Source organism: Chinchilla lanigera, unplaced genomic scaffold, assembly GCF_000276665.1.
Source record: "Chinchilla lanigera isolate Chin_1 unplaced genomic scaffold, ChiLan1.0 scaffold00054, whole genome shotgun sequence".
In the NCBI taxonomy this organism is placed as follows: Eukaryota; Metazoa; Chordata; class Mammalia; order Rodentia; family Chinchillidae; genus Chinchilla; species Chinchilla lanigera.
Window position 1 is genome coordinate 2,964,078 of NW_004955455.1, and position 12,012 is coordinate 2,976,089.

Below are 12,012 nucleotides of genomic sequence, written 5' to 3' on the forward strand. Positions count from 1 at the left end.
CACGCTCGCCGCGCCCCCTCCCGCGCGCCCCGCCTGGGGCTCTCTGCTGCGGGTCGCTGTTCCCGGCGTCGCGTTTACCCCCGCCGCGCCTGTCCGGCCGGTGCTGCAAAGCACGCAGTTCCCTGCTCTGCGCCGCCGCCAGCCGCACTGCGGACCACCCGGGCCCAGCCTCTGGCCTTCATGCGCAGAGCCCCTTCTTATTCACCCTCCACGCTGGGCCCAGGGCGGTGGTCAGCCCAAGAAGTGCCAAGGGAAGGACGCCCCTGAGTTGGTGGGATCCCATGCTAGAGCTGTGCAGACACGTGCGCGAGTGGAGGTGGGACAGTGAACGCCGGCAGGCTGGGCAGAGGCGGACTCAATTGAGAACCTGCATCTCCACTTCCTCTTGTGTGACTAGGGTCAGGTCTTCGAGGCCTGCTTCTCCTTCACCTATGGACTCGGTGAAATGATCCAGCACTGTGCATGGCACTTATGAGGTGGTCACCAGTTGACAGAACCTCTGAAGTAGTTTTAGTCGTTAAGAAGCAAGGCCTTTCTAGAAGAGTTCAAATCCTGGCTACCTCTTGAAAACTGGGAAACCGCGAGCAGATCACTGGATGGAGCCATACAGCCTTGATTTTCGCGTTTGCAAACGGGAAAGTGGGAGGGACAGTACTTCACAGGGCTGCCTGAGTTTTCAGGGAGCTTAATGCGCAGGGAGATATATGCACTTCCCTTAGCACAATGCCTGGCACACAGGCTCTCTGAGATTCACTGGTGTAATCCCTGTCCTATCCATCCGAGAATCCTAAAAGTTTACTGAAAGGGGCTCTGCTCCCAACCCCTGTGGTATAATTAGCCGGGAGGGGTTCACCCAACCTTGGGGTTTCGGGGACTCTTTCTCAAACCTCTCCAAAAACCCTAAAGTTGGCAGAGGAACAATAGAAGTGAACATTTTCCCTACTAGAGAAAACAAGAGTCTTCAAGAGTCTCTTAGAACTTGTAAATGGTTGTATTTATTAGTCTGGCCTTTTTCAGATCAATTGACACAAACCCCAACCTGGAGTAAAACAAAACAAAACAAAAAAACACACCTGATCACATAATTGAGAAGTCCTGAGTGGTGCCTTGCTTCAGGCATAGCTGGATCTGGGAGTTCAACCCAAACTCAGTCTCCAGTCTGTCTTGGGTCTTGCTACTCATCTTCATGTAGTTCTTTCCTCGTAGTGGCCATGTAGCTCCTAGCTACATCTACCGAAGACAGCAGAGGCTGCTTCCCAGTACAGGTTGAGCGTCCATTATCTGAAATTTTCACAAGTGTCTCAGATCTTTTTCCTTTTTTTGGCGAAGCCTTATTATGCAGTTCAAGCTGTCCTTAAACTCGCTGTCCATCTTCCAGTCTCAGCCTCTCTAGGAGCACTGGGGTTACAGACATGCGCCACACCTGCCTGAGTCTCAGCTCTTGATTTTGCAATATTTGCAAACATGAGATATGGTGAGGAAGCAACCCAAATCTAAACATGAAAAATTCATTTATGTTTCATATATCTTATACCCACAGGCTGAAAGTAATATTATATGCGGTAATATTTTTAATAATTTTTTCATGCAGTTTCATGATATAGGACTTTCCACATGACCTAATGTCAGCGGTCAAAGTTTTGGATTTTGGAGCATCTTGAATATTCTGATTAGAGATATTCAAGCTATAGTTCCAGCCAGAGTCCCAGAGTTTTTTATTGGTCCCGTGTGGGCCACATGCCCATATCTGAGCCAGTCACAATAAGATCAGCTAGACCTGACTAGTATACGTACAGGAGTTGGGGTCATTCCCTCCAGGACATGGGAAGAAACAAGAAGCAGGATGCCTTCCAGTGAAAAATAGGGAAACAATTACCACATGAAGCACTGGGCAGAGGCTGGCACAAATAAAAACTATCAAGTGCACCATTATGTAGGTAGGCAGGGCATCCACCATGGAGCTACCTGCCTATTCTACAAAAGGGAGTGTTACTTTACCCCCAGGAAAATGACCTCCACCTCTGCCCCACCACCCACCTCAGGCTTGGCATTTCCCAAATCTGCTTACTCAAAGGCATCCCAGTGATGATACAAGTACTCAGAAAAAGAGCTGACAATATGTTACTTCCTGCTGAAGCACTTTCTGCCTCCCTCTGCTTAGGCATGTGGCTCTCCCACTAATGAAGGCTAACAAATGAAGAACCCCTTGTCATATGCCAGGCACTTTGTGGATCTTCCACTGACTCTTCACCATGTCAGTAGAGGTTTGGTACACTTACTGCATCCATTTTACACATAAGGAAACAAAAGCTCAGTAATTTTAAGTGACCCACCCAAAGGTAATATGAGGAAGCATAGAGCTCGGGTTAGCACAATATTGTTCCCATCACTGATGTTGCCACTCCACTACCATTTTGCTCATGTTTCCAAGTCCTCCAGGTAAGAGGCCAGTGGAAGGAGTCCCATAGCAGAAGAAACTTCTACAGAACCCCTTCAGCTTCTGTAGTGGGGAGCAGGCACTCAGCTTTACTACTGACCCACATACACATACACACCATGACTTTGAGGAATAGGGAAAAAAAGTTCCTCCCAAAAGAAATCAGACTGCCGGGCATGGTGGCACATGCTTGTAACCCCAGCACTCAGGAGGCTGAGGCAGGAGGATCGTGGTGAGTTCAAGGCCAGCCTAGGCTACATAGGGAGTTCAAGGCCAGCCTGAACTACATAGTGAGATCCTGTCTCAAAAACAAAACCACAAAACAAAAACAAAACCCACAAAATTTTCTTACAGTTCTATGGGTCAGAAAGCTATAAAAGGTTGGCTGATTCCTTCAGGAGTTCTCATGGGAAAATCCATTTCCTTGCCTTTTCAGCCTCCAGTGGCCCGCTGTACTCTTTGGATGGGGGAGTCATCACATCAGTGTGTCAGTCATCACATCACTATCTGGGCTCATTTTCACTCCTCTGCATTCCTCAAAAGACCCTTGCAATATGGGCCCGAGGAGTAAGACAGGAATTAATAGTCCTGTCTCAAGATCCTTAATAACTTCAGTGGAGTCCCCTCTGCCATGTAAAGTAAGATGTTCCTGGGTACTGGGATTAGGGTGAGGACACTTACTGAGGGCAATTATTCAGCATACCATGGCAGGTATCAGAGGGAGCTAAGACACAGTGCTATGGACACAGAAGAGCTGATGAACTCTACCCCAACAAGGAAAACACCCTTAAAAAAACAAAAACACAGCCTCACATTATTTCAAATGGGCCAAAGCCCACTTAACCTGGCAATCTCAGCCTCATTCCTTTAAATATTCAAACCAACTAAATCCCCACTAGTTCCCCTCAGAAAGCTTGTACACCCTTCCAATTAGCAAACTCACTTCCCCTAGTGCCAGGGTCAACAGCTGTGTGCTCTTGACTCTGTCCTGGAAGGCAAAGGGCATCTGAACCATGGTGCTCAATCCATGGCATAGCCAGTGAGTTACAATGTGGTCTAACACCAGCCAGGTAAAGTTACCAAAGAGGCAAATCACAGCCAGGTATGGGGGCACATGCCTATAATTCCAGTATTCTGGGAGGCTGAGGCCCAAGAATCACAGAGTAGATAACAGCACTTTAGCAACTTAGGGAGACCCTGTCTCAAAATTTTAAAAAGGGCTGGAGGATGTGGTTCCACCCTGAGTACTGAAAAGAGAAGGACAGGAAAAGGATATGATCAATGGATCAGAAAGAGACAAACAGGAGCCAGCTATTAGAGCTGCCTGTATACCCGACAGCTCCCAGGCCCAGCCATCTGTCTCTGAAACAAATCTCTCCCATGAAATAACAAGTGGACTCCAACTTCCACACATCAGTGCGCTATCCCTGCAGCCAGCCTACAGGAACTGAATAAACTTGATGGGCAGACAAGAAAATGCTTCTTTTGGCAGTTCGTGTTCTTTATAATTAACCAGACTGGCATTTAGGATTCAACATCAGTCTCTTATGAGATTTGTCAGTGTGAGTGAACATCCCTGAATCTGAATATAAAAGTGAGAAGGCAGTATTAGTTTTTGAGTAGACAAGACCTGGGTTGAGTCCCAGCACTACCACTTACCAACTGTGTGATGCTGGAAGAAATTACCTTACTTCTCTAACTCTGGGTTCCTCATCTATAAAATGTGAGTGGTTGGAAGACCTCGCTTATATGATCACTGTGAGGACAAGAACAGCCAAAAGTAGGCTTCACAGAGACTCCCTAATCATTACTAGGTCAACATGACATGCCCACACACCTGACCTCCATGTCTAAAATCCAAACAGTTTTGAAAAATGAGTCACCTATATCTCATTTGGCAGAAAGACAAACATGAATTGAAAGCCTCCTTCTATTTCCCTCTATCCCCTTATTGTGAAAATCTAACATTGAAATATCAATGTATAAGGTTACAGGAATGAAAGCTGGGCGTGGTAGTGCACACCTGTAATCCCAGCACTCGGGAAGCTGAGGCAGGAGGATCATTGTGAGTTCGAGGCCAGCTTGGGCTACATAAGAGAGTTAAAGGCCAGTCTGGACTACATAGTGAGACCCTGTCTCAAAAAAAGAAGAAAAAAAGGTTACAGGAATGAAATGAGCATTTACAGATAATACATAGTAGAACTGCCCTACCACCTTCCTAAAATGAGAAAAACTGAATTTGCCAACTTACTCAGTGCTAAAATGTCAAAGACAGTGGAAATGTATCTTTAACGGGGTGAGGAAGGGAATTTAACACTGGCCCATGACATATGCGTCAAGGTACCTGCCATTTCTTGGGCTTGGTGGCAGCTGCCACTACAAACTCTACCCGAACCCCCCTCTGCCTCTTCTCAGTGACCTTCTAAGGGGCCCTCAGAGTTCATTTTCAGCTCTCACAGACTAAGAGGGTGGCAGCCTACGAAACCAGCCCGGTAACAACTGTCAAGGTAAGGTTCCACATGAAAGGCACACAATAACTTCTAACACTTAAAAAAAAAAAGGCATTCAGAACTCAAGCATCAATCATAAGCACAAAGCCCAAGTTCCACCAGATTTTTAATTGTATACCAATGATTGTAGAAAAGCACTCATTCCCATAATTAAAATAGCAGCTATAAAAAAAAAAAAAGACTTAAAGAAACAAGATGACAGCAGAGTAAAAGAAGAGACATTTCTTTCACGTTCCAATCAGTGTTCATGACACAGCAGCACACACAGCCCGGTACTTTGTGGCTTGGACGTCCCCAGCTTCTGCTTCGAGAGGTCGCTTTCGACTAGTGGAAGGCTGCAAATAAAGAGAGAAAAAGGGAGAAATGTCAAAAAGAAAACCATCAGCTTCTATCAAAGATTTCTAAAATGCTGCCAGTAAAGTGGGGGCGTAACAGCCCTCTGGACTTGGACAAGTTTATCTACTTGTCATTTTTCTCCCTTGTGGCTTCTAACCACTTAATGATGCACACACAGTTTGACTTTGAATTTTTTTGGTTTTTTTGAGTCAGGGTCTCACTCTGTAATTCAGGTTGGCCTTGAAGTCACTGTAATCCTCCTGCCTCAGCCTCCTGAGTGCTGGGATTACAGGCATGCACCACCACGCCCAGCTTGACTTTGAGTTTTTGCACGTACAGTGATGCACAAGCATTACACAGACAGTAGAAAATGAACTTCAAATTTGGATCTTTTGTTGAACTAGCAATATGCAGTACGAAACTCTCGAGATTAAGAGGGGAAACCTATACACAACTGTGTACTGTGTTGCTAAACTAGGATGTTCAATAGTTTAGGTGTATTAAATGCATTTTTGATTTAAAATATTTGCAGCTTAAAAATGGGTTTACCAGGGCCGGGTGTGGTGGTGCACACCTGTAATCCCAGCACTTGGGAAGTTGGGCAGGAGGATCATTGCAAGTTTGAGGCCAGCCTGGATTAGAAAGTGAGTTCAAGGCCAGCCCGGACTACATAGCAAAACCCCATCTCAAAAAGACCAGGTGTGGTGGCGTACTTCTGTAATCTCAGCACTCAGGAGACTGAGGCAGGAGGATCACTGTGAGTTCAAGGCCAGCCTAGGTTACATAAGCGAGTTCAAGGCCAGCTTCTACTACACAGCAAGACCCTGTCTCAAAAAAAAAAAAAAACCCTCTATTTGAAGCCATCCCCCAAAACCTTGCTCTTTTATGGAAGATAATCTTTTGTGCTTTAGTTCTTTCCCCACTTATAAAATTAGGAGAGAACAGTAGAAAAAAAGAAGAGACATCATTCACCAAATAAAAACAATTCCAGGGCCAGAGATGTAACTGAGTTGTACACCACTTGCCTAGCATGCCCAAGGACCATGGTTCCATCCCCAGCACTATAACAACAACAAAACAAGAAAAAGAAACAGGAGGATAGGAGTGACAGTAATTTATACTTACAAAAAACTGAGAAGAAAAACATAATCAAGAAATCAACCCGTTGCCCAAATCTTAAATTTTCTTTTTTTTTTTTTGGAGACAGGATCTTGCTTTGTAGTGCAGGCTTTAAACTCACTATGTAATCCAGGTTGGCTTTGAATTTTGCAGCAACCCTCCTGCCTCAGCCTCCCAAGAGCTACAATTATAGGTGTGTGTGACTATGCCCCGCTACATTTTCCAACAAATTTAAATTTGAAGCTCTAACAGAATGCTCGATCTTGCCTTGCAGGAAAGCTTTTGACAACCTCTAGCTGTGCTCCTCTAATGCATTTAAGATCCCCTGACTTAAATCTTATAAAGATGCTGGAGCAGCTAAGAAGAAACAAAGTATCTACTACATTATAAATCACACACACACTTAGGATTGAACCCAAGGTCTATGCATTGAGCTACACCTCCAGTCCTTTTTCAATTTTTAATTTTGAGACAGAGTCTCACTAAGTTGCTAAGTTGCCCAGGCAGGGCCCAAACTTTTGATCCTCCTGCCTCAGCCTCCCAGGGTGCTGGGATAACAGGTGTGTATGACTTTCTAGATTTCTAATTTACATTTAGTGGTCATTAAGAGGAATACCTGGGGCGTGACCTGGGGTACAGCCAACGGCTTATTTTCCTCGGCCAGTAGATTCTGAAACTTTCTCTTCATGTCCTCATCCTGTGAAGAAATTAAAAACCTAAGTAGGCGGTACACGACGGAAAGGAAGACCCCATGATGACAGGGCTATTGCTCACCTGTCTCCTCGCAGTGGTCTCAGAGCAGTCTGTGCTCAGTCAGCACTGGCTGACCCAAGGCCATGTGCCCAAGGGCTCTCAGTGGGTCAGAGAACTGCAAACATTAGCAGTTGAGACTTTAAACCCAGCATCCCAGGTCCTGAGAGAGATGACAATCAGGAGGCCTAAGTGTGGAGCTAATACCATGCAGCTTCCTGAATCCTTCTAGATCCCTCCCTCCCTTTGCCACCACTGAGGCCAGTGACCCAGGCCATCCTAACTCACTCAACACCCTAAGAAAATTATCCAGCATGTGTTGTACAAGTTGCCAAAAGGACCTGAAGCCCACAGTATCCCAAGCTCAGGTCTAACAAGAAAGGACAACAGTGAACAGGGCAGAGCATTACAGGTGTTTCATGCTAGGGGCTGGAGGGAGGCAAACAGAATGCTTGCCCAGATGTATTTGCTCACAGGTCCCACCTACCAGGATGCCTAATACTACACATTCCAGGATGTGCATTTGGTACTGTTCACCCCATCTTTGGAAATGCAAAACATTTATAGTAGGGAAGTGGGCACTGGGGTAGCCAGGAGCCAACCTCGGTCTCTCACAAGTGGCAGGTACTGAACAGACCCACAGCAGTAGGATTCCAAAGCCTCGTGTACTTTCCAACCCAACCCCACCTCCTCTCTATTCTTCCCACTAAGCCAAATGTACCATGATGGTTAGACACAGGAACACAGGCCTTCAACATTCACAAATTCATGCATAGCGCAAAATGACAGTGCCGGAAGACCAGCAATGAGTTCATCTCTCCTCTACCTAGCAGCCAGACCCACCTGCAGCTCCCATCACATTGTCTTACTAAGTCACTTGGCAGAGGCCCCCACACCGATTTTGGCAACACCGACCACGGCTGGATTCCCCACTCTGCTCTCTCAGAGGCCTTATGATCTCACTTCTCATGCAGTGTCGCTCTCCAAAGTCACCCCTCTTTTGCCCCCATACCCATTCATGTCACAGCCTCCATCTACCTCACCTCCTTCTGCCCTTCTGCCAGAGCCCTTTAGTGGGGCCAGAGTAACATAGAATCTATGGAAGCCTATGTCTATAAGTCATCAATTAGCAATAATATGAAAAAGTTTATGGTTAACACAGGTAACACAGTGTATCTGTAACATCTTTCCTTTGAGAGATCCACAATCTACTCAAAAAAATTAAGCCAGTATGGTAGCACACACCTGTAATCCCAGCACTCAGGAGGCTTAGGCAAGTTGATTGCCACAAATCTGAGGTCAGCCTGAACTACATATACATAGTGAGTTCAAGGCCAGCCTGAACTACATAGTAAGGTCATGTCTCCAAAAACCAAAAAATAATGTTAAAATTAAATAAATTAAACATTAAATAAAATTAAATTATACTATCCCTCAAAGATCAAGAAAGAAGGAATCTCTATTTTAATAAACATAAAGCAGAAAGAGGATATAAGAAATTCTCCCCTAACTGGACAATGTTAATAATATAACAGACACAAGAATTCACATTCCCAATGCTCAGCCCACTGCCAGACTCGCAAAATCTTCGGAGTACTTAACGATACTTTCAAAAATAAGTAAAACCTAATCATTATGAATAACTGTTTTCAGATAGCTAATCTGCACTCGCACATACGGTAGACAGCTAATCTGCATCCTCTCCTTCACACCACCTTTGGCTGCAAAAAATGTGTACAAAAGAGCATTCACAGGAGAATGCTGTATTCACCTTTTGCTTGGTTCTGAATAACAGACTCTGGTGGCTCGTAAATTTCAGGCAGACGTGAACACTATTCCCAAACCTCACTGGCCAGCTCCATTTTTTCCAAGCCTAACCCAGCTCCTCTACCTCTACAGTGGACCCCCAAGCCTTTCCCTATTAGGACACATGAAAGGAGCCAAGAGGCGTGTTTCTCTTTTTCCATGAAAATCAAATCCCCACATGCAAAGGCACCCTTTGTTTCCAAACTCATTTTCTCCAAGGTCCTGCTGTTTTAAATCTGTGTGGTCTATTAAATACTAAATCATCTGACAGATTTCTTCCGGGGGGACTGCAGTTTCCAGGGCAACATCCAAAACACACATCTGCCCACCTCCCATCCCCCTTTTATTCTTTCTTTCTTTTAAGGATTTGTTGTTCTCAACCTGAGCTGGCCTGAGCAAAACTGTTAGGTATGCAGGACTGCAAAAGAGAATAGGGACAGTCTTCCCAGGGGCCCAGGCTGGATTGCCCATGAATTCCTGGACCAATATCCCCTGAGTAACTGCTTCTAAGTCAAGCTATCTGAGCCCAGCATCACATAATACAAAGAGACCAAAAGAAAGTTAACAGAAAGAGGCCGGCTGTGCTGCGTAGAAATGTTCGGAACAAAATATCAGACATGCATCAGAAAATTTCCCCGATGCTGTAGCTAATTCCAAAGCCAAAGATGAACAGAGCGAAGACACCAGGGCGTACAACTCTGACAGCTCTGAATGAGGTCAGCTAATGATCAAACGGCGGCCACAACTCACAGCATAAACACAGAGGTAACGCAGACAGGAGAGGCACAGGTGACAGCCCACACTAATGGCATGCTTACTCCCCAGGAGCACAAAGTGGGACCCCTTCTACCCAGTCAAGTGGGCTTCCAAAACAGCTGGGTTCTCTCTTGGGAAGCTGCCCTGACTGAAGGCAGAGGATGGCTGGAATGCAGCTCAGCCCACCCCACCTGCTGGAGGGGGTGGACTCAGAACAATCTCTCAAAACACACAATCAGACTAAGCTCAGGGCAGCCAAGTGGAACCAGAGCAAGCCACAAAGTGAGTGTGTCCATCCCACATCCATAGATAACAGGAGAAGGGATGCACGTCCCAAACACCCACCACACCCCATATACCCTACACTTGATAGAAAACAGTTACACAAACAGAACCAGCAACACAAAAGGTTTGTGTTTCCGCACTCTTCCTCATTGTGCTCTTCCTCACCTCACTCAGGAAGTTTGGTCAAGGGCTTCCCATTCATTTCATACAAGGGGACACCACCCCACACCCACCTGAAGCCAGGGATGACCTAACGCTTCTTCTGTCGTAAACCGTGCCTTCGGGTCCACAACCAACAACTTCTTGACAAGGTCCAGAGCTAAAGTGAAAGAGAATTGGGCAAAGTAAAAAGGATAAATACATAAAAGCAGCAATATAAAAGTATGAAAGAATGACAGGCCACCATCCAGAAAGAGAAGATGGTCATGGAGTCAGCAGAGAGAGTGGACAGCACCTCCCAATCCTCCTCGCTGTGTGTTCAGAGGACTCTCAGCACCGGGAATGACAACAATGCCTCCATCTTTCCCTGCTGGGTCAACATAAGCTCTCAGGTCCCTGTTTCCTTTCTCGTTGCTGGACTCACATTCAGACTAATTAAAAACTGACTTCCGCCCAGTTCTCTGATAATCAGAATGCACAGATACACTTTCCTGAGACCCACAGATAGATAGTGAATCCCTTAGCCAGAGAGAGCTCCCCGGAATTGTAGGCTTGTCAGAAAAAAAAACCTGACAACTGCAGTAAGCAACAACTTCAGGCTAACTTGCATACTGCAAAAATACTATTCCTTAAGTATAGTGACATTTACCCAGGTGTGGTGGGCCACACCTGTAATTCCAGCACTCGGGAGGCTGAGGCAGGTGGATCACTGCACGTTGGAGGCCTGCCAGGGCTACACAGCAAGTTAAGGACAGCCTGAACTGCCTAACGAGAACTTGTCTCAAAAAAACAAAAAAGAAGAATGAAACATATGCCTTAAACATTCTGACATTTCACAGAATCACCTATAATACATTACTGGACATTTTATTTTAATATACTTTTTCTTCAGGGAGTTACAAGTTTGCATTTTTAAATTATAAAATACAGGTAATTAATGATGTTGCCCTTTTACATTCTATTTACTCAAAGAAAAGCTTATAATAAAAAGTTATTTATTTTGTACCCTAAACAGGTAGGTACCAAGCACTTGTGTACATTATACTTAATCCTCACAAAAGTCCTTTGGCAGGGGTCTCTGAAAGCCTCTTTACAAGTAAAGAAAATGAAGACTCAGAGAGGTTAGATAACTTGCCTAAGGTCACACAGCTAGGAAATACCACACCCAGGACTTGAGTTTAGATTCTGGAACCCACATTCATAATTTCCTCTGCTCAAATGATACAAAACAGAAACTAAGAACAGAGTCAACAGGAGAAAACACCATAGAGTTGGAAAAGAAACTCCCACCAACAGCACACTCGCATTTTAATAAACCACAAATTCTTAACCCTTTCGTATCCATACCCTTCTCTGAGACATCTGCCCAGACTTCAGGAATGAAGGTGTACTTTCCACTGGTGATCTGATCCTTCAGTGACACTTGAGTCTTATGCTCAGAGAAAGGTGGATACCCACTAAGGCTTAACATTGGTAGAGAGAGAAAGGAAAAGAAATCAAGTGGTATTCTCAGCAGCATTCCAATGTATAGATTTCTTTTTCAGCATAACAAAAACTCAGGTTTTTCTTTAAATCAATGACCAAAAAATGACCTAAGTTAAGCTCTCTACCTGGACACATTTATGATTTCATCTAATCACCTCCAACCACAGAGTGAAGTGATAAAAACTTTTCTTACCAGATGAAAAGAATAACTCCTAAACTCCAGCAGTCCACAGCTCGGTTATACCCCGTAGTCCCAACAGAAAGAAGAACCTCAGGAGCCAAGTAAGTGGGGGTACCACATAAAGTTCTCATGAGAGAGGTCTCCCCCAAAATCTTGGACTGCCCAAAATCAGTAATCTACAATTAAGG

At 45.0% G+C, this 12,012-nt stretch overlaps 2 protein-coding genes across 8 annotated transcripts in view; both read right to left on the reverse strand.

Moving 5' to 3' along the window:
• Ttc28 (tetratricopeptide repeat domain 28) overlaps positions 1–182 on the reverse strand; it is a 641,970-nt gene extending 641,788 nt beyond the window's left edge. Inside the window, exon 1 of the mRNA XM_013520304.1 lies at positions 79–182. Coding sequence (XP_013375758.1) covers positions 79–182 — 104 coding nt within the window. The remainder of the gene's footprint in view (positions 1–78) is intronic.
• Positions 183–5,035: 4,853 nt separating this feature from the next.
• Positions 5,036–12,012, reverse strand: part of Chek2 (checkpoint kinase 2) — a 38,892-nt gene continuing 31,915 nt past the window's right edge. For 6 of the 7 annotated variants that reach the window (XM_013520376.1, XM_005396164.2, XM_013520375.1 and 3 more), the window contains 5 exons: positions 11,837–12,000; positions 11,506–11,621; positions 10,233–10,318; positions 7,019–7,099; positions 5,036–5,282 (listed from right to left, as the gene is read on the reverse strand). In XM_013520376.1, coding sequence (XP_013375830.1) covers positions 5,193–5,282; positions 7,019–7,099; positions 10,233–10,318; positions 11,506–11,621; positions 11,837–12,000 — 537 coding nt within the window. In that variant the 3' untranslated portion in view covers positions 5,036–5,192. Of the gene's footprint in view, positions 5,283–7,018; positions 7,100–10,232; positions 10,319–11,505; positions 11,622–11,836; positions 12,001–12,012 lie in introns of those variants that run through there. The other variant, XM_013520377.1, reaches the window with a different exon arrangement.